Consider the following 19236-nt stretch of genomic DNA (forward strand, 5'->3'; position numbering starts at 1 on the left):
CAGGAAAGGAATCAACACCATATCTAATATTTTACTTTGCATTCTACTCTGTACGTTTAAAGCAATATTACTAATGACACCATTATTTCATTTATTGGTATATACTATTGAGTTTGTACATTGTAAATACTATCTAGTAATAATAAGTACTTTGTTAATAACTTTTTCCAATGATTAAGAACTGATAGGTTGGCAGCTTACTGGCATAAACATAGCTAAGTACGGTAGATATAAGAATATTGATCTAAAGTGCTCCATTATGATATAATTAGGTGACTTAAGAAATCATATGAGCTTTTCTCTTATCCTTTATTAACTAAGACAATGAAGTGATTAGCAGTATAGAAAAGACTTTTTATTAGAGCTGGCTTTCATGACAAAGATTAGTGAATATTATTCACAGAAGAAATTGATATCTTCCAAAAATTCTACCCACTCTACTGATTGGAAAAACATGCCTAAGATTGGGATGAACATTTCATGAACGCTTATTACGAAATAAATGTATTGCTATTGAAAGAATTTTAAATATATGACATTTCTCTCGAAAGTTGAAAGTTATACACCATTTATCATACATGTCTGAAGTTTAATATATATAACTCTTGCATTACCTTGTATTAAAGAATTGGAAAGATTTCGTCTGTTATATTCAGCAAATTGAATTTGTTCGATGTTGGTAATGGTATCACTCATTATTAAAGCATATGTTATTGGGTTATGCCATTTCTGCCATCCTGTTTCTATGCCATTCCACCTTAACTGTATCAAACATGTTTGTGTTATTTTCTATTTGACTGATTGGAGTATTTGGTTGTATTTGGATCTTTTCTCAGTTAGATTTACATTAGAATATTAAATGTGTTATGCTTCATTTGAAAACATAGGATTTATACAAAGACTCACAAATTGATGATCCATAAGAAATCTGTTCATCAGACTTCCCAACATATTATGTTTGCTAGACTATAATTATGTCGATGGCTGAATAATCTTCTATTTCCTATTTCGTTTCTTTTCACAGACTGGCCTATTTAGATCCAACAAATATTTTTTTTCTATATTGAAATATCATACTCATATATACATTTTATAGACACCGGTAATAATATTTTCTTTAGCTTTAGCTAAGTCCCATAAATACTGCTATTGCCCCATAAATTGGAGACTCCAGTTCTGGCAAAGAGATTTATATTTTAATAAAAAAAATAATTTTACACTAGGATTTTGATAGCCCGGTTTGCCCGCTAATAACTTGAGAATGACGCGATTGTTACCTCTCTATCTATTACACCATACCACACAGGTTATGTACTTGCTAACGTAATCACCTTTGTGAGTTACGTCATAAATTCAGTGATTCACTCATTGGACATTGGATAGGCTTAATCTGATGAATTACCAATGCTGATTCAATGAATGACTTTATTAATGAATAAACTGAATTGCCCATGAGATCTTATTGAAATGGTTCCAATTGGTGGAACACAGGAGTTGAGTGTTTACATACCAACCTTGACTTAAACGAGAATGAACGTCCTAAAATATTCGATCATAGCACTTAAGGATGATCTTCAGACATATCCCATATATACTACAACAAAGTTCACCTACAAATGATAAAGTAACTGTAAGTTTGGGCATTGTATAGACAAACCTTACAAACTTCATCTATCTATCAGCATGTTACTGAAACTAGAAATGTAGAGAAGTACTAGATAATATGTCACTAATTTATGTAGGATGTTGTAATAAACCACCAAGACTAGCACCTACATATTGAATGAGTATTATATCCTAAGTGTGATGATTCACTTTAGGATATAGACAAAAATTTGCTCATGGAATGATTTGTACATGTTTCAAATCCAAGTATCTAAACTATAAATCAAGTCAAATTTAATTTGACTTTGAAATAGATACTATAAAATTGAAATCCGATTCTGATGATGGATGTATGAATTTATGTTCCACAAAAATCATAATTAAAATCTACAATATTCTATTACGGTATTTGATAACTCAAGTTATCACTATACCTCTCAATGCTAAACAAAAATGATACATATCCCATAATTACCAAACAAATAAGCTTACTAGATAATAGTTTTGGAAGTAGGTCATGCAAGACCCCTCACTCTATTGTTTAATGACATAATCACAAAAAGAAGTGTAAGTGGACTTGAATTAGTGCAATAATCACAAAGTCCAACTTCTAATATAGGTCAAATCCATTTTCAGACAAAGAACTATGGTAAATAAAATGTTAATAGCGTCAATACATCTAATATAAACTTTATTAGGGTAATTAGAATCATACCTTGTTAACTTTAATATGTCATACCGATATGTTTTCTTATATAAATTTTGAAATGAAGAAGGAAACAACTTAGAAAGCCAAATAAAATGTACCAAATTAAAACGGCTTATTATTAAAAATACAGAAAAAAAATAAATAAAATAACATTGTTTCTATTTGGGTTTATATACGGTATTTGTTGATCTGTGGAATAGAGTTAAAGTATTAATAATGTAGATAATATGCTATTTCTCAACAAGGCATAGGTAATTGCAAAGCATACCAGAATATGCCAATTCCTCCCCAACTATAGAAATTGGCCTACCTATTGAAACAAGCAGACATATAAAACACATAAAAAAATAGTAATTGCGGCATAAAATCCACCTAATGGCGAATGTGATTTAGGAAACATGACCAATTCAAAAGTCTGAGTTCGAAAGGCAGAGTGCAGGAGAGGACATGATTTTTGGATCAATAAAAGGCGGCAGACTACAGACTTAACGTAACGTCATGGTAATTTTCAGAAATAACTCGGCATTAAGTACGACGTCATGTTTGTTAATAATTTCCCATTGTATTCCATAATACTGTATTCATTAAATAGTTTCACACAGACTTATAGTTACAATTATAGAAATAACGAAAATTAATTCCACTCACTGTAAAGTAAATAAAGTGAATAAATAAGACTTAATATGAGGACAAAAAATGAATGAATGCTAGATGAGACAAAATACCAAATGAATTGAATAAACAAGGACAATCTCGCTCCATTTCATAATAACTGTCTCCGGTAATTCATCATTAGCGTTAACATCAATAAAAAAAAATCACAAGAATGAAATGTATAATTTCGATGCACTAAATGATTTTTTTGTGAAAGGTAGCATTGACAAATTAAGCTTATTCTATTTATTACGTTTTTTTCAAAAATTTTTATTACCAGAGTCTTTAACAATGATTTAAGCCCAAGTTTTTTTGGAGTAAAATTTTGTGCATCTCATGATTTTGCTTTGTATAGTACTTATCCTATATGAACATATTTATTATACTTTGAACAATATAACAGACTTTAACAAATTTAATTCAGAAGTGAAGATATTAAATTTAAACACAGATTTACAAAAAAAAAATTAGGTTTCTGAGATAACCAATCGGTGACAGTAAAAGACAGCTAAATAGTTCTAACTTGATAAATATAAAACATGTAACTTCTTGATAATATTAAGTGCATATTATTATTTAATTTAAAAGAAAAACCAAGCTTGATGTCACTCTAAACAAACAGGTATTTAACTTCAGCATACATACCCAGCGTCCCATTCACAATCCCAGACATATGTGGTAAATAAATAAACACTATTTTCAGACAGAAATACAATCCAACCAAATCACAGGCAAATTAAGATTTTCTCCTAAATTTATGATGATGACAGTAAACAGAATTATGAACCTTAGATAGAAAATGCAAACATGGTTTGGGTCATGACAATTTATCAGAAAATGAAGAAATAGATTAAAATATAATTTGTGATTTCCAACTGATTTGCTTAACAAATAATAACAAACTAATAAAGATAGACGGTTTCATTTTCAATGTAATAGAACACCTGAAATATTTTATCCATTTGAATATCTAGTATAAAATCTGTGCCAACAGAATGTGCCATACTCATATGCTGAAAAGACATTTGAAATACTATTTCTGAACTTCCGAACCATAGAATATTTAGAGAGATGAAACTACAATAGAAAAGATTACTTGTTTGGCCTATAATTTTGCATACCAGATGGAAATGTATATTATTATATCAGAAAATAATTGTTTCAATTCTAAATAGTTCAGTTCAAATAAATCCGAAGCATACCCTAGATCAGGGTGGTCCAAACCCAGGCCCGCCGGCCACATGTAGCCCGCCACCTCATTATCTGTGGCCCGTTTCCCATTCGGAGAGTAATCAATAATTCGCATTTCGTGTTGTTTCGTAATAAAATTGCCCAAAAAATTCTTTCTATCTAACGTACTTTCTAAAATCTATCTGACCAACGTTCTATCTAATAACGTTCTATCTAATAACGTAGAATAACAATTTTTCGATATGTCAATCCTAACTCCATTGGACTACGCCATCCAAAAATGATGTCACTATGGCATCACAATCATGTTATAGAGCTTGCCAAATATAAGTACGATCAAATGGCATCGGCGCCGACGATGAGTAACTGGGCTAACGTCATCGATCTCTCTCATTTTGGGATCGTCACGATGAGAAAAATAGCTGTTCGATCTCGGGTGCTCGTCTGCACGTCTTGGATGACAGTTCGTATAGTTTGAAGAACTCTATTACATCACTGTGACGTCGTAGTGAGGTAATTTTTGGATAGCGTAGTCAGGTGGGGGTTAGGATTGACACATGAAAAATTTGTTATGCTACGCCCACTAAAATTATGTTAGGTACGAAACTACATGAGACCCAACACCCCTTTGTATCCACGCCCCCAGTTGGGCATTTAAGACATCAATCAAAAGCATGACTCCAATTATCCTAAACTTGGATTACACAAATTGCACGTCCTCTAAGTTTTCGCACTAATAAGCGTATTCGCATAGTCTCTTTCCTCTGTAATCACCCTTTTATTCAACAACATCAGGGTTTGGTAAGGAATAAGATAAAGTTAAATTTAAACTTTGCCTAACACCAATAAAACTTTACATTCTCCTATAACATAATTAATAAAACAGTGATGTTCAAGAAAAAGAGGTAGGCCTATTCATCTATTAATAGTATTTAATATATTATAATAAGTTCTTGTGCCTAAGAATATAAAATTTCTATATGCACATGTAACTAATTAAGTATTTGTGCCATTCCCTATTTGATATGATAAATAGATTTTTGTTTTCACTGTTGAGCATAATGAATGAATAAATTTATTTCTGCCTAAGCTTCGTGATAGTTGAGCAGAGAACCTGAAATACAGGGATGGGCATTTGCGAATATTAGATAACTTGGAACTATTTGAAAGCCTTAACAATTCTATTAGATTATTTGGCTGTACTAAACAAAGAAAACACTTCTTTCCAAATTGGTATTGTTTTTAGCATGTGTTAAATTAATCGTGAACGGATAGATTACCATAAATTAATTTGTTCAAATCTACCTTTATCGAATATATTTTATGGTGAACTCAGTGATGCTGTATAATACTTAAAAAAGAAACTAACCATAACAAGGTTTTCCCTGTTAGAATGGTCATTTTTTGCAAGTGCATTAAAACTGTATATTGTGAAATATAGTTAATTGGTGGAAACTTAAGTTATTGGAGTTGCCTATTCAGTTCATTTTGCTAATCAGTAATCATAAATTATTCAAACTTAACCTATGCAGTACAAAAAAAGTTGTTTAGATATACATCGTCTTCAAAAAAAAAAGTTAATTAATCTATCATAGTCTGAATTTCTTTTATTTGAGTATAGCACAGACACTTTACTAGGCGCCCTCGTTTCAGAGACAAATAAGAGTGTTTGTTTTATCGAACCAAAAATCAGGACATCTTGGAATCAGAGAACTGTGTACTACAGTATAACATTGAATTGCTTTTAGAAAATTCAGGATTCCAAAAGTGGTTTCTATTTGATAAAAGAGATGAGTAGACTTGAATTCTAGAACACTTCCCATTCAGCCATTCCCCATGTGTAATTATATAACAACATAAAGACTAAGCTGATCATTTGTTGGAGCACAATTTCAACTTACAGGCCTATAATAACTAAATAACTTGCCATGATAGTCAGATATTGTTATTAATGTAGACTATTAACATATTCTAAAATTGGTTATTAAAACTAATTGGTATCATAAAATTTTATTCGATACCCATTGCTGCATTGAAAAAGATCAGATCAAATGCTTTCTATGTTTTTCGGCTTTCTGACTTTGTCAGCGGTAAATCTCAAGTTGAAAGATCAACACAACACAGTGTTATCTGGTTACAGGGTTATACCGTAGCTTACGGTACCGGTACCGGTATTTCTGTATCTGCTTAGACTATTAGCTTTTATATTTCAACAGTTTAGGTTTTTTACTCCATGACCTATTTAATAGGTAGTTTACAGCGTATGAACCCGTGATCTACAGATATATTGTACCGGTAACAGGGTAACGTCCTGTGTCAGTGTGTCTGTCTGTCCAGTTTGCTCGTATATCATGATATCTAATATTTCAGTATTTCCTACGTCTGTAGTCTACTCACGCTACATACTTACTGCAAAGTCATACAGTACTGTTGCCAGACCAGTCTAGTCAACTATAGAACTATGAAGTGCATAATGCTAAAACAAGGCTAATAGGATAAAGGTAAAGATATCAGAAGACACCGATAATATTCAAGCAACCAAGACAATCAGTGTGAATAGGGCATGGCGCTTTGTCCAAGTTGTGTCCCTGACGTCACAGAAAGGCGTACCAAAACTCACTCTTCCATACAACGTTAAAATCATTGTGAATGGAATCTGTGACAAATCACGACAACAACTATTTTCTTGGATTTGCAGTTAACTATTTGTGTATTTCAATATACGTTAGCATAATAATGTTTTTTTGTGCTGTATGATCATGTAATTTGGTAAGTAAGTTTAAATGATGGCTGGAGTTGGTTCCCACAAGGCCCGATTTATACAATGAGAGGTCCTAGCTTGGGCCTTGGCTATGCCCATTTGTGAGGCCCCTATTCAATAATGACGACGACATTGCAACTAAAAATGGTAAACTGTCAACCCACAAGAAGAGGTGGAAAACTATTATGTGCTCGTTTTTTTTTCAAATTGAATTGAATAAGTGCGTTTGTGTCTATATAAATGTGATATGTGATATAAATGTGATATGTGATATTGGGTCTATATAATGGGATGCTTTTATTAAATAAAAATTTAAAATGACGACATAGATAATATATTATGACGCCATAATATGCGTTTCACGGTTGCGTAAAAATGCGAAATGACGTCATGAATGAAATTTTAAATTAAGCGACGCTTAAGTTACATGATATGTATATGACCAGGTATATGACATGTGATATGTCACCTGACAGACGACGCTAGTCGTTTTCGTGTTGTAAACGCTATCTGTTTCTGGCTCAATAAAAAGTGTAGAAATGCGGCATCATCATTTCGATATGTGCCCATTATGAAAATTGATATTGAACGATTGAACTAATTTATTGAAACTGGATCGCAAGGGATGATGGATAATTTGCCGATTGAGGTAGGATGGAATTTTATTTGAACAAATATTTACCAGCGCGTTGGTGTTAGGGTTTTGTCCGTCTCATAGGTTTGGAAAAAAGTATATTAATTTTAGGCGGGAAACCCAATTTTGACAGTTTTATATATAATGGAGGGGTATGTCTACCTAAATACAACACTTTTGGGGTTAAAAAGTAATACCTTGCAATATTGCCAAATGCCAACGCAAAGTCAGCACTTTACTGCTTTAAGAATCATAACCGAAATACTGGAATATGAACACCAAAGTCAGATAACAGGATAATGTAATTATGTAGCCAATCTAATGCCAGTCCCACTGTTGTCTAAATTTGCCGTTTTGAGGTTTTCAAAATTTTGGGAACTGTGGAATGTGTCTGAATACAGGAATAGCTGGTTCAATTTTTAGTGAGATTTATGCAAAACTTTTATTGAATTTGTAGATTTGGTCAGAAATTTTGAAGTATTTGAATCTTGCGGATCGTAGAGAGTGTGCACTGGTTTGTAAAAAATTGTAAGTATTTTTCAATTGTATTTTTTACTGTTATATGCAGACTTCTCACACATTTTTTATTCTTTCATATAAAATTACCGCAGGCAGGCAGGCTGGATCCGATATTCCAATATTCTGATTTTACTGCTAACCTACAGACCTATGCATTTAATTTAAATTGTTTTTTGCCGAGTGAACATGCAAAATTTATACAGTTATATGGCAATTTTTTCTCCTTATCTGAAAATCTCTATTTTGTATGCAGTAGTATGTATACTGAAATTTTCATAGTAAACAAGAGCCTATGTCTAAAGCTGACATTGCTAAACTATAGTAGATGGCGTTAAAATTGTAGTTAATCTGATTACAAAGTGAGACGCTGGAGTAATCGCTCTTCTATATCATATTCATTCATAAGGTTTGTTGTGATATGTTTTCTTTCCTGCTTTCTCCTTTCTGACTTCGGTGGGTGAATAAGTTCAACACATTTTAGACATATTTTTAGGTTTTATTTACTTCCCATGTTTTTGTATTGTTTTATTCTTATAAATTGAAATAAAATCTATCCATCTGAAATTATTTTTTTCTAATAAGATGATCAATTTTTAAACAGTTATGAAGCAAGTTTGGATCCAGATCTACATTGGAAATCTACCTATATTTTTGATGCACAGGCATTATTACCACAAGATGAATTCACTGAAGCTGCTTTTGACAACCAAATTTATTGCAAATCACCAAATCTTTACATTAATGGCTTGGATGAGAACATCAATGTGAAGTAAGTCATAACAGAGATTGTCAAGAAAATTGAATGACATTTTATCATCTATATATTCAGAAAAAAAAAACTTTTGAATATTAAGCATTGAGTAGGCTATATTCAAAATTGAGTGATAATAAGTGAAAAAATTTGCATTGCCAATGTATATTTGAAGATATTGGCTTTTATAATAAGATTATTGTGTGTTGTTCTGTCAAATGTTTGTTTTTGTTTGAAATTTCAATAATTTGGGTTTTATCCACTCGTCAGTAAAACATTCATTATTATTAAAATCTTATTGCAGGCCTCTGCTCAACCCTCAAAATGGACATATGTCACTTCTTGGACCTCATGTTGTACGTCTTTCTCTGAAAGGCTCATCTATTCTAGAAAGCAGTTTCGTTGAAATATTGAATAAGTGCGACTCTCTTGAGGTAAGAGTGTCTGACAGTTGTGTGTTCACTATGGCAGTAGTATCCTAGAATGCTGAATGACACGGTAATGGGCACATCATACTAAGCGTTGAGAACATGTTTGTTGTTATATTCTGCTACGTTGTGTATAGTTGCCATACATTACACTTGTTGCTAGATGGCTGAAGACATTATGTGGCTGTACAGTCTTGTAATAATGGGGTATAAATTATGTGATACGATTGCTGGACTCATGGGTGCCCAGTTTGAGTTGAGCGAGTTTTTTTTTCCATATGATTGGATTGTTGTATATTCTTTCTTCTCCAGGATAAACATGAAAATTCTAGAATAACTGGGTAACTCTCTAATTTAAATGATAAACTTTAGTAGAAGATCTATTTTCTCTATCATAATATTTTTTTTTATTGTTGACAGTCTCTGGACATAACAAGTTGCAATGCAATGTTTATGTCTGGATCGTTCTTGGCTCAATCTGATCGACACTTCGTTGTTGCAAAAGTTTTAGAAAAAACTGTGGATTTGAACTTGTCATCGATAAGATATATGAATGATGATATTTTGAACAAGTTTTATTCTTTGTGCCCGAGTTTGTCTTCAATCAAATTAGCATGTTGCAATATTTTATTCAGGTGAGTAAAAAGTTAATGTTGCAAATAAATGTGTTGTTTCCTATGAAAGTAGTTTCCCAGCTCCCAGCGTTTTCTCAATTCACTTCAAATTTCTTAAAAGTTTATATATGAATAAATATCAATTGGTTAGCCAGTTATTTGTTTCAGATGCAGGGACTTGATTAGGGAGATGCTATATATTACTCTATCATATTCTTCCGAGCACATATTACTTTATGAGTCATCACAAAAATGAGTCAATAATAAAAAGTTGTTATTTTCTATTTTTCTACTTTTCAGTGAATTTGGAAGCACTCAACGATTTGCATTAACATTCCCTTGTATTGTACAATTGGCATCTGCACGGTGTTCAACTCTAACTCGAATTGATTTGAGTCGTACTGGAATCACAAATTCGGCTTTGGCCAAATTATCTTCCATTAAAGGGTTGAAACTAAAAGAAGTTGTGCTCAAGAATTGTCGGTGAGATAGAAAAATCATAATTTTGGGTATTTACTGTAGTTAATTTATAGTGGACTATTCTAAATCGAGTATTGCCAGATGATTTTCTTTAGACAAAATCTAAAAGTGAGGATTCTGAAAATGCTGCTTTCAAATTGTTCTATCCTAAAAATTTGCCGTTTTTGAGTTGGATCTTTCTATCGAATTTTTGAAACAAAATTTGGCATACGTTGTTATTTTACAGCAAAGTATGCCAACTTAATTTATTCTAAATCAGATTCATTAACAAATTTCATATTTTGCTATGTGAACTGATATAGTTTTTGTTATTGAGTATGTTGATTTAAACACTTTCTCCTAAAAAAATATGCAAATTGATGCAATGTCAAAAATTTTACATGATGATAATATTTGATTTTGATTGCCTTCCAGTGGAGTTTATAAGTTAACAAGTATCTTTTTTATCTAATACAAATATAATATGTTCTATTTTTTTTCAGCAATCTAAACTCAATGGTTCAAAATTATACATCAATTAATATAAGATAAATAAACTGATTATTTTTTATTTGACTTTTAGCGAACTGGGTGATGCCGGAGTTAGTTCATTAGCTAAACAACAGCAAGATTTGAGAGTTATTGATATTCGTAGTTGCTGTGAAGTTGGTAATGCAGGTGTTTCAGCAATTTGTACCTCCTCTCATAATTTGAGGGAGTTGTATCTCGCTAAGTGCAGAAAGGTGAGTTAACTTATAATTTGAATTGGTAAAACTAAATTTGCTGAAACATTTAGTGAATTTTTTTCATGAGGTGTTTCTCACCTTCAATATAAACTAGGCTCTGAACAAGCAACATGTTAGGAGCTAGTACACTTGGAATTCGGAGGTTCCCACACAATTTAACTACCTTATATCCTTCCATATAAGCCGATCTCGCATATAAGTCTATCCCCTAAAAATGGCCCTAAAACGGTGAATTTCCTCAAAATACGAATATAAGCCAACCCCTACAAATCGTACGCTCTTATCGTGAGAAAACATAGTTTGAGTTGTAGCTGTTGAGATTAAGTAAGCATAATATCATTTCGTTTGAGTGCGATCAAATTTATTCGAGTATAGTTTGTCACCTTTTCATTTGAGTTTTGAACTTGGCCTATATTCAAGGATATATGGTATACCATGAGACATATGGTCAGATTTAATATGTGGTAGAGATGAATACATTTTGAAAGTTTGGTTTAATTAAATTTCATTTGTATTTTTATAAATGGATTTATTCGTCAGGTAATTTTTTAGCCAATGTAATTTTTCTTGGAACATTGTATGCATTAGCTAAATGACTCTATTATAAAAAATATACCCTTTTAATTTTATTATTATTTTGAATAATTTTAGGTAACAGACATATCAGCATCAAAGATTTCATTTTTGGAAAAGTTAGAAATTCTTGATATATCTGAATGTTATGATATAACCACGACAAGTATTTCTGTAATTCTGACTCTGCTTACTGCACTTTCTACCTTGATTGCAAAGTATGAACATGTTTATATATTACTCTATTGAAAACTAAAAAGTGTTATGACCTATGAGTAAAGATATTAAATGAATGACAATTATTTATGTGTTTTTTAACTTATATTAATATATCTGGTGTTTAGAACTTTTTTATTCTTATTTTCTGTGGTATTTTTTATTTTACAGTGGGTGTAATTTTGCAAAGTTTCATACCTGGATATCTAAAAACCAGCAACAGAATGAAATCAGGTAAATTCTAATATTTAAGCTAAATAATCAAATGCTGACATTTGATTATTCATACAATCAATGTTGTAAATGGTAATAAGTTGTCTCATGTTCACAGTTTAATGTTTATTTATCAGCAAATGGTTACAACTTACAATTTGTACCATTTGAAGCCTAATTATTTTCAGGCTGAGATTTGATACTGCTTACTCATAGGAAATGTTCCATCCATTTTTTAATCTTCCATAAGTGGTATTTAATCATTCCAATCAACTATGATCATGCATATGGGGAATTTGCAAAACTGCTCTTTTCTAATAGAACAAAATACTATTATTGCCAAGTTTTGTTATATTAAATCGTAACTCATAGCTACAATCAATTGACTGAATTTACATTTAAAATTACATATTATTTGTATATTTTGCTTGAGTCAATCTATTGACCATATCCCAATTACATTTTATATTCAGTGAGAAAAAAGTTCCACTGAGTCTTATTCCAAAAGATTGCTTCCAGTATTTAAACCTCACTAAGCTGAGCATCAATTCTGGAAAACATGTAACAGATTTAACTATTCAGGTATTAGTGTTTTTCAATTTTATTCAATAAAAAAAAATTCAGCTGACCACTTATAAAACTCCAAACGGCAAATTTATTCCAGCCTTTATTAGCCTTTTCACTTTGGACTTTACTTATTGTAAAAAAACCTTAGGTTGGCAATTTCTTTTGGAAAGATTAGTAGTATTCTGTCACTCAAACATTAGTTACCTAAAATTTTATACCCACTCGAAAATCTTAATTAGCCACCATGGTTAGGGATTAAGTTTTGAATAGTTTAAATTTAAATCTATTTTCAAGTCAGAATTTTCCTATTTCCAATTTCTAATATACAGAATCTGACTCTATGCAGTACAACAACATACTGTTTTTAACTATTTGATTTGAACGAACTATAGGATTATTTGTGATTGAATCATATTATTGAATTAAAAAAAATACATTCAATGGATGCATTAGATGGCTTCGAAAGAACGTCCAATATTTATATTACAGAAGGAATAAATACTTTGCAATTGTGTTATAATATATTTTACTTGATTGAATGAGAGCTTATATACCTAATCTGTTGAGAGACACTTTGATTACTTTTAACTAAGTTTGTTTTTTCAACTCTACTTTAAGAGCATATTTGTGTATCTCACAAATCTTGAACAACTATCCTTATCCTGGTGCCACTATATCACTGACAGAGGATTGCTTGGACTCAACATTACTATAACTGATGGAATGACTTTTCCAAACGTTAAAGACACAGAAGGTAATATAATATTGTTATCTTAGTGGTTTGCAACCTGGTTTTCATGGAAATTTTTGTTGTTGTTATGAAGGTGTTTTTGCTCTGAACAAAGGTCTGTAGAAGCAGCCATAAATATGTAGAGATCTACTACCAGAATCTCTGTAGTCTGACGTTGCTTACTCAATAATTTGCTTAGGTTTATATTTGATACCAATTGCCAATGAGTTGTTCTGTTGTCCTAACCATTAGGCCAGTGGTTCTCATACGGTGGCGCGCCCCACGAGGGGGCCTAGACAATTTTTTGAGGGAGCATGAAGCTAATTAAAAATATTTGTTAGATTTGATCTTGCCCGCCTTATTTTGGATATTTACATTTCAAAACTTATCATTATTTATGTGTCATCCATGTATTTTCAATGTGTTTTTTGAATAAAACATACTTTTGCCTTACTATCTGTTATTTGTAGCTGGTTATTTTTTGAAGTGGGGCGCGATACTTGACAAATTTTCTGCATAAGGCTATCATACCGAATAAATATGGTACTTGTTCATTTTACATTTTTAACATCTTTTAGTTAAATTAATATTCTTCAGAATTTTGCGGCCCAATTGGATATATGTTACTTATGAGAAACTCATTTTTTTCTAATAATTTCTGTTAATGGAAACTTGTTTTGGAAAACAATTTTTTGTGTTTTAATGTTCAGCTCACATACTCAGTACAGGAAGATATTCGAGAAACCATAGTCGTATTGGGTTTTTAGGCAGCCCTGGTGCAGAGTATATTAGCTATGGTGAGATATGAGGTTGCATGCTGAATGCTCTTGAATCTGAATAAAAAAAAATTTGTCATGTAATTTGCATGCTTATTAATATAATATATAGTTTCATCTGTGCACCATAACGGTATCTTGGGAACACTGCTTGTACTGCAATATCATGGACAACAAATTATATAGGTTTTCACAAACTAGATGTATCTACAAATGTAAATTCATATTTCAATGGTTACTTTTCATCATTTTAAATGTTTCATTAATTTCAAATGTGTCTCAATTTGAATACAAAGTTTTGCCACCTGGGTATCAGGCAATAAATTGGTTGTACAAAATTTTCTACAAAGATTTCTTTCATTCAAATGTTGTTTTAAGGAACAAATATTATAAATCACTCTGTTCAAGTAATTTATTTTTTATAGTTGATTGGAGTGAAGTTGACGTTAAGTCAAGTTTACCAGAAAGAGGGATTACAAGATTGAGAAAGCTGCAACGTCTGTCGATGTCCAATTGCCCTAATGTTACTGATGAGAGTCTCGTCAGAATATTTTGGTAATATTTTTCTTCACAATAGCATAGAATTAGAAATGTAAGCTTTTTGCCATACTTGTCAAGGAGTTACATTTGAAGATTTGAATTCAGCTCCAGTGGATCTCAGCTAGTGGGATATAGTTTTCGAGATGTGATATTGATGTTATTTTCATAGAATCAAAATAGAAACTGAAATCGTATCTCAGAAATTGATTCCATTAATTTGAAACATTTCCAAAAAATTTCATCATTTTTTATATTAAAGTTCTTAGAAAATGTCATTAGCAAAAAATCGCCAATAATTAAAGATTAAAAAATTGATATTAGCCAACTGCATTACTTACTAGTATTGTCCATATACCAGGATCTGGGCAAAAAAGCACTTTCAGAAACAAATCAAATTTTGAGAGTTCATCATTTATTCTTAACTTGTTTTAATATTCTTGGATGGTCAATCCCATATACATGCTATTTGAAATTGTGGAAAGTTTCACATTTTTCTTTGTAGTGTGGGTCAACCAGTATTTCCTAAGATGGAACATCTTGAATTGAATATGATGCAGAGATCAATAACAAATGATGTTGTTAATGGGATTACTATTGGATGTCCCCTGCTTACATATCTTGCCATGTCAGGATCTAATGTAAGAATTTTATTTTGCTTATTACAAACAAATGATTCCAAGTCGATTAACCGAAAGAACCACTGCATAAATATGGAGGTATTCAAATTGTTTCTTGAGAATGAAATCATTCTTTCTCAATCCGAATGTGAATGAAAATGAATCATTATCGTGCTATTGAATACTTATCCTACTTCTATCTTTTTGCAGTGGCTCCATATACATATAATGCAAGGATGCTGTAGCCAGAGTGAAGATAATTATTCTAAGTGATATAGGAGTCTTGCTGTGCATTAACACAATTAAGGGCCGGAAACGAGTTATCTTTCCTCTCAAGCATTCTAATCTGTCACCCATGTAATCAAATGTATGTTACAGGCAGAGGGAGCAACTGTAAAGATTTTCACTTTTGCATTATACTACATGTACACTATATTTTCCAGATTTCTAATGATGGTGTAGCTGGCATAACACAACGTCTCCATCGTTTAGAAAAACTTGATCTGTCCAACTGTGACAATATTACTCCAAAGTAAGTTGCTGGAATGCAGTATTAAAGTTGCTCTATACATTAAAACTGTTTTAATGCAACAAATTTGCATATTTTAGGGTCCTTCCATCTTTAGGTGTGGTTTGAACATAAACTGGAACTAATATATAACATATGATTGGCAAGAGTTCAACTCATTTCCCCTAAAAATACTTGAAGATTGAAACTTTTAGGTATCGCAGACGTTTTTCTCGATTATTAAATATAGATCTCACAATTACGGTAATTATAGGTTAAACTCAAGATATGAATCTATGATCTCACCACAATACTGCCATTATAAACAGTAACAGGACAATTGAACTAATCATCAAGGAAATCATTAATTGTAGAGGTGATTCGCCAAATGATTATTAGAGATAACTATAGCACTTTTGAGAATGCATTTAAACCAAATTGACTACAGATAACAATTTTTGGCAACACATATGGTGGACAAATTATAAAAGAGAATGGGTACTCCTGAAGTATGCGCACCAAGATGTCGCATAACCTGAACCCTAACCTGGTACACAACCTGAGTTCAGGTTGTGCGCCATCTTGGTACGCATACTTCAGGAGGTCCAGAGAATGTATATTTGTTTATTATAATGAGGTAATCAATTGTGATGATACAATTGTTCACAAGCTGAATAAGAATCAAACAACTTTTACTCTGTGAAGGAGGACATCCCAAATCAAAAGTGTTCAAGAAGATAAGGATATTTCTAATTAGATTTAGGTATAACATAAGTACTCTATCTATCAACATTTTCACTACTTCCATCTAGATTCTTTCATGGACTAATCAAAAACAACAGATGGTTGAGAGAATTGGACATATCATCATGTAAACAAATTCCAGAATCATCTGCAGATAAACTCAAAAAGTCTCTTCCATTACTTGCTCGTGTTCACACTCGCTATTCTGGTGTATAAAATGTGTCAGTTTTTTTGCTTCGAAGAGGTTTCCTACTCACTCAAGAATAACAAAACATATATAGTTATGCAAATAGGCTGGGGCGCTTACATGGGTTAGGTTCGAAAACCTGTTGACATGTTCAATCGAGAATTATTCCAATGAACTGAATACTATCTATCTCTGGGTATTGCTCTACCATCCTTTGTTGTCAGTAGTCTTCATGTTGATTTACTTGTGTTACTGCCATTGTGTCAAAAATTGTCGACCTGTTTTTAACATCTTGTTCTTACTTTATACCAATTCGGTTTGCTTTGTATAAGTCTGACCTGTACATGTCAGTGTAAAGTGAATTTCATGCTTTTGTTTGAAATTCTGTGAAGTATTGATCGAAGGGTCTACCCATGTCTCATACTTAAACTATATTTGAAGTTTTGGCAACATTCCTGAATTTCTGTCCTGTGTATTGTCATATTTTTACCAAGGCGAAGTTCAAAATTAATTATCCTATTTATCATTTACTCATCAAATAATCCAACTGTTTCTGTTACTCATTCGAAATATGGTAGTTTGGGAGTTAACTCCATTCTTTCCCTTCTTACACCCTGCCTCGAACATGCATTCCTTTTCTGACTAGAATAATATGCAACGATTTTTATCGGTACGTATATATATATATCATATTCATATATTTCTTTGTAATGTTGCATGTCCACAAAAATTTTAAATGCTGTATATATATCATAGTAATAATATAATTATAAATATTGATTCAAAAAATATGCTACGAATGCAAATTCTTTGTTTGAAATGTGGAGGGGGAGGTAGATTCTAAAGCGATTTTTACACCAATTGAGCGGTATCAAAATCTATCGGCGGGTATTCTCCAATAGAAATGTAATTGGGCATACATGGGCAATAAATTGGAAGAATGTAAACCAGTCGGCGAGAGCTAATTTTACCTTGATCTGAGTGGAGCTTGTGATAAAACGTTTCGGATTGTAACTTGAAATACAAGTTTCAAGTCCCCACGAAGTTATCTCAGACTGAAGTTAAGCCAAGAGCGCATATAGTCGGAATAAATAAAAATCACGGAAGAGTCGACTGTACGCTTGTAAAATTGGTTGTTCTTTTGCCTTGCATCGGCAACTCCAATACAATAAAATTATTACTATTTAGATTTTTTGTTCAACAGAAGTGCATCTTAATTTTTCACTTGGATAAATAAACGAGCATAATTACTAGTCGACAATAAGCAAAGGCACTAATATACACTTTAACAAATTGACCCAGCCTGAATCGCTTTCAAGCATATATACGGTATGCGATGAAGTCAAGACCAATTGCACTTATTAACATAATAAAATGTAAAAAAAAGTAGTAGAAAATATAAGTGGAAATAAATATGTGCAATACTGATAAATTCACTAGTTTTCAAACATATTTCATATTTATTGTATGTGACTGAAATGACGATCAAAATCAAAATAAAAAACAACGTGTAAATAAAGTGAATCAACCATTTCATTGGTCGAAAACAAGTTTGTATTTGTAGCTGCACAGTGTTAATGTTAATGGATAGACTCAATTATTATTTAAAACCGTAATACTGTACACGCAAATAATCTTTGATATGAAGCTAAAGAAGATCCTTGATTTCGTCATGCTGAATCAATTGCTTGGATCCAGGATTCGAGACCCCGCTAGGATGAACATACGCTGTCATAATGATGTTAATTAAATACCTCTCGAAAATTGAGAATTGAAAACCAATCGAATATGGGTGGGGTCGAAGATTCAAATGGTCTTCAAACTATATATATCAAGTTGTCTTATTAGTTCCAAGCGTCGCGTACTTGGTGTGTTACAAAATATGGTTAAGTCATACTCTTGGAGACAATTGATTTTGGATATTATTCTTACGAAGAAGCCTGCTTAATCCCTGGCTAGCAAGAAAACATGTTGTCCTGGTGATCAAGCCGGAAGAAATCACAGTATTATTCAACGCATCTGCATGATATTGATTATTTGTGGAATATTTCTCCCCGTGTTCATGGAATAATTTTTGAACGCGTCATCTTGTAATATTAAAATATGTTTTTACGGTGGTGCATACTGATGCCACTTAGCAAATTATGGTCTGTTTTCGCCGCCAGTAAACTGCTCCAATACGAAATATAATATGATTCCTCCGACTAATACCACAAAGAGAGAAAGCCCGCATAAAATAAAGTTCCAACTTTTGTCTTTCGTCCTGTACTGTGGAGGTTTTTGGACGACGTGTTTCCGACTTTTTGAGTGACGGGGATCCCTTCCTTGAATGTCTATAAAGATGCTGTCAGGATCGCTCATCATAAAATTCAAATTTCTACGTCTAAATTAGTTCAGTTCTGTAAACAATATGCGATAAAATTTGAATCCGAGCCATAGATGTCATCAATGAAAAATCTTGTGATCCTTTGGGGCGTCAAATGACAACAAATTT

At 32.0% G+C, this 19236-nt stretch overlaps 1 protein-coding gene across 3 annotated transcripts; it reads left to right on the forward strand.

The window, feature by feature from the left end:
- The first annotated feature begins 7307 nt into the window (after window positions 1-7307).
- On the forward strand, window positions 7308-17546 carry LOC120345839 (uncharacterized). 3 transcript variants are annotated; one of them, XM_078115115.1, is made up of 16 exons: window positions 7308-7569; window positions 8012-8082; window positions 8675-8842; window positions 9129-9258; window positions 9673-9887; window positions 10167-10349; window positions 10909-11068; window positions 11723-11862; window positions 12032-12094; window positions 12547-12655; window positions 13259-13394; window positions 14081-14167; window positions 14572-14701; window positions 15189-15324; window positions 15747-15835; window positions 16086-16516. In XM_078115115.1, the coding sequence occupies exons 1-16, from the start codon at window positions 7546-7548 to the stop codon at window positions 16141-16143; spliced, it is 1899 nt and encodes a 632-aa protein (XP_077971241.1). In that variant the 5' UTR covers window positions 7308-7545; the 3' UTR covers window positions 16144-16516. The 3 variants fall into 3 exon arrangements, with proteins under 3 accessions (XP_077971241.1, XP_039271337.2, XP_039271339.2); XM_039415403.2 differs by lacking the exon at window positions 16086-16516 and adding an exon at window positions 16624-17546 and having other exon boundaries at window positions 7321-7569; XM_039415405.2 differs by lacking the exons at window positions 14081-14167; window positions 16086-16516 and adding an exon at window positions 16624-17546 and having other exon boundaries at window positions 7322-7569.
- The last annotated feature ends 1690 nt before the right edge of the window (window positions 17547-19236 follow it).

This window comes from Styela clava, chromosome 8 (assembly GCF_964204865.1).
Source record: "Styela clava chromosome 8, kaStyClav1.hap1.2, whole genome shotgun sequence".
In the NCBI taxonomy this organism is placed as follows: Eukaryota; Metazoa; Chordata; class Ascidiacea; order Stolidobranchia; family Styelidae; genus Styela; species Styela clava.

Coding starts and splice junctions, on each gene's coding strand:
- LOC120345839 (XM_039415403.2), top strand. CDS start 7,546: ATGATGGATAATTTGCCGATTGAG. Junction 11,069..11,722: donor ATCTCGCTAAGTGCAGAAAG/GTGAGTTAACTT, acceptor GAATAATTTTAG/GTAACAGACATATCAGCATC. Junction 14,168..14,571: donor TGCAGAGTATATTAGCTATG/GTGAGATATGAG, acceptor TATTTTTTATAG/TTGATTGGAGTGAAGTTGAC.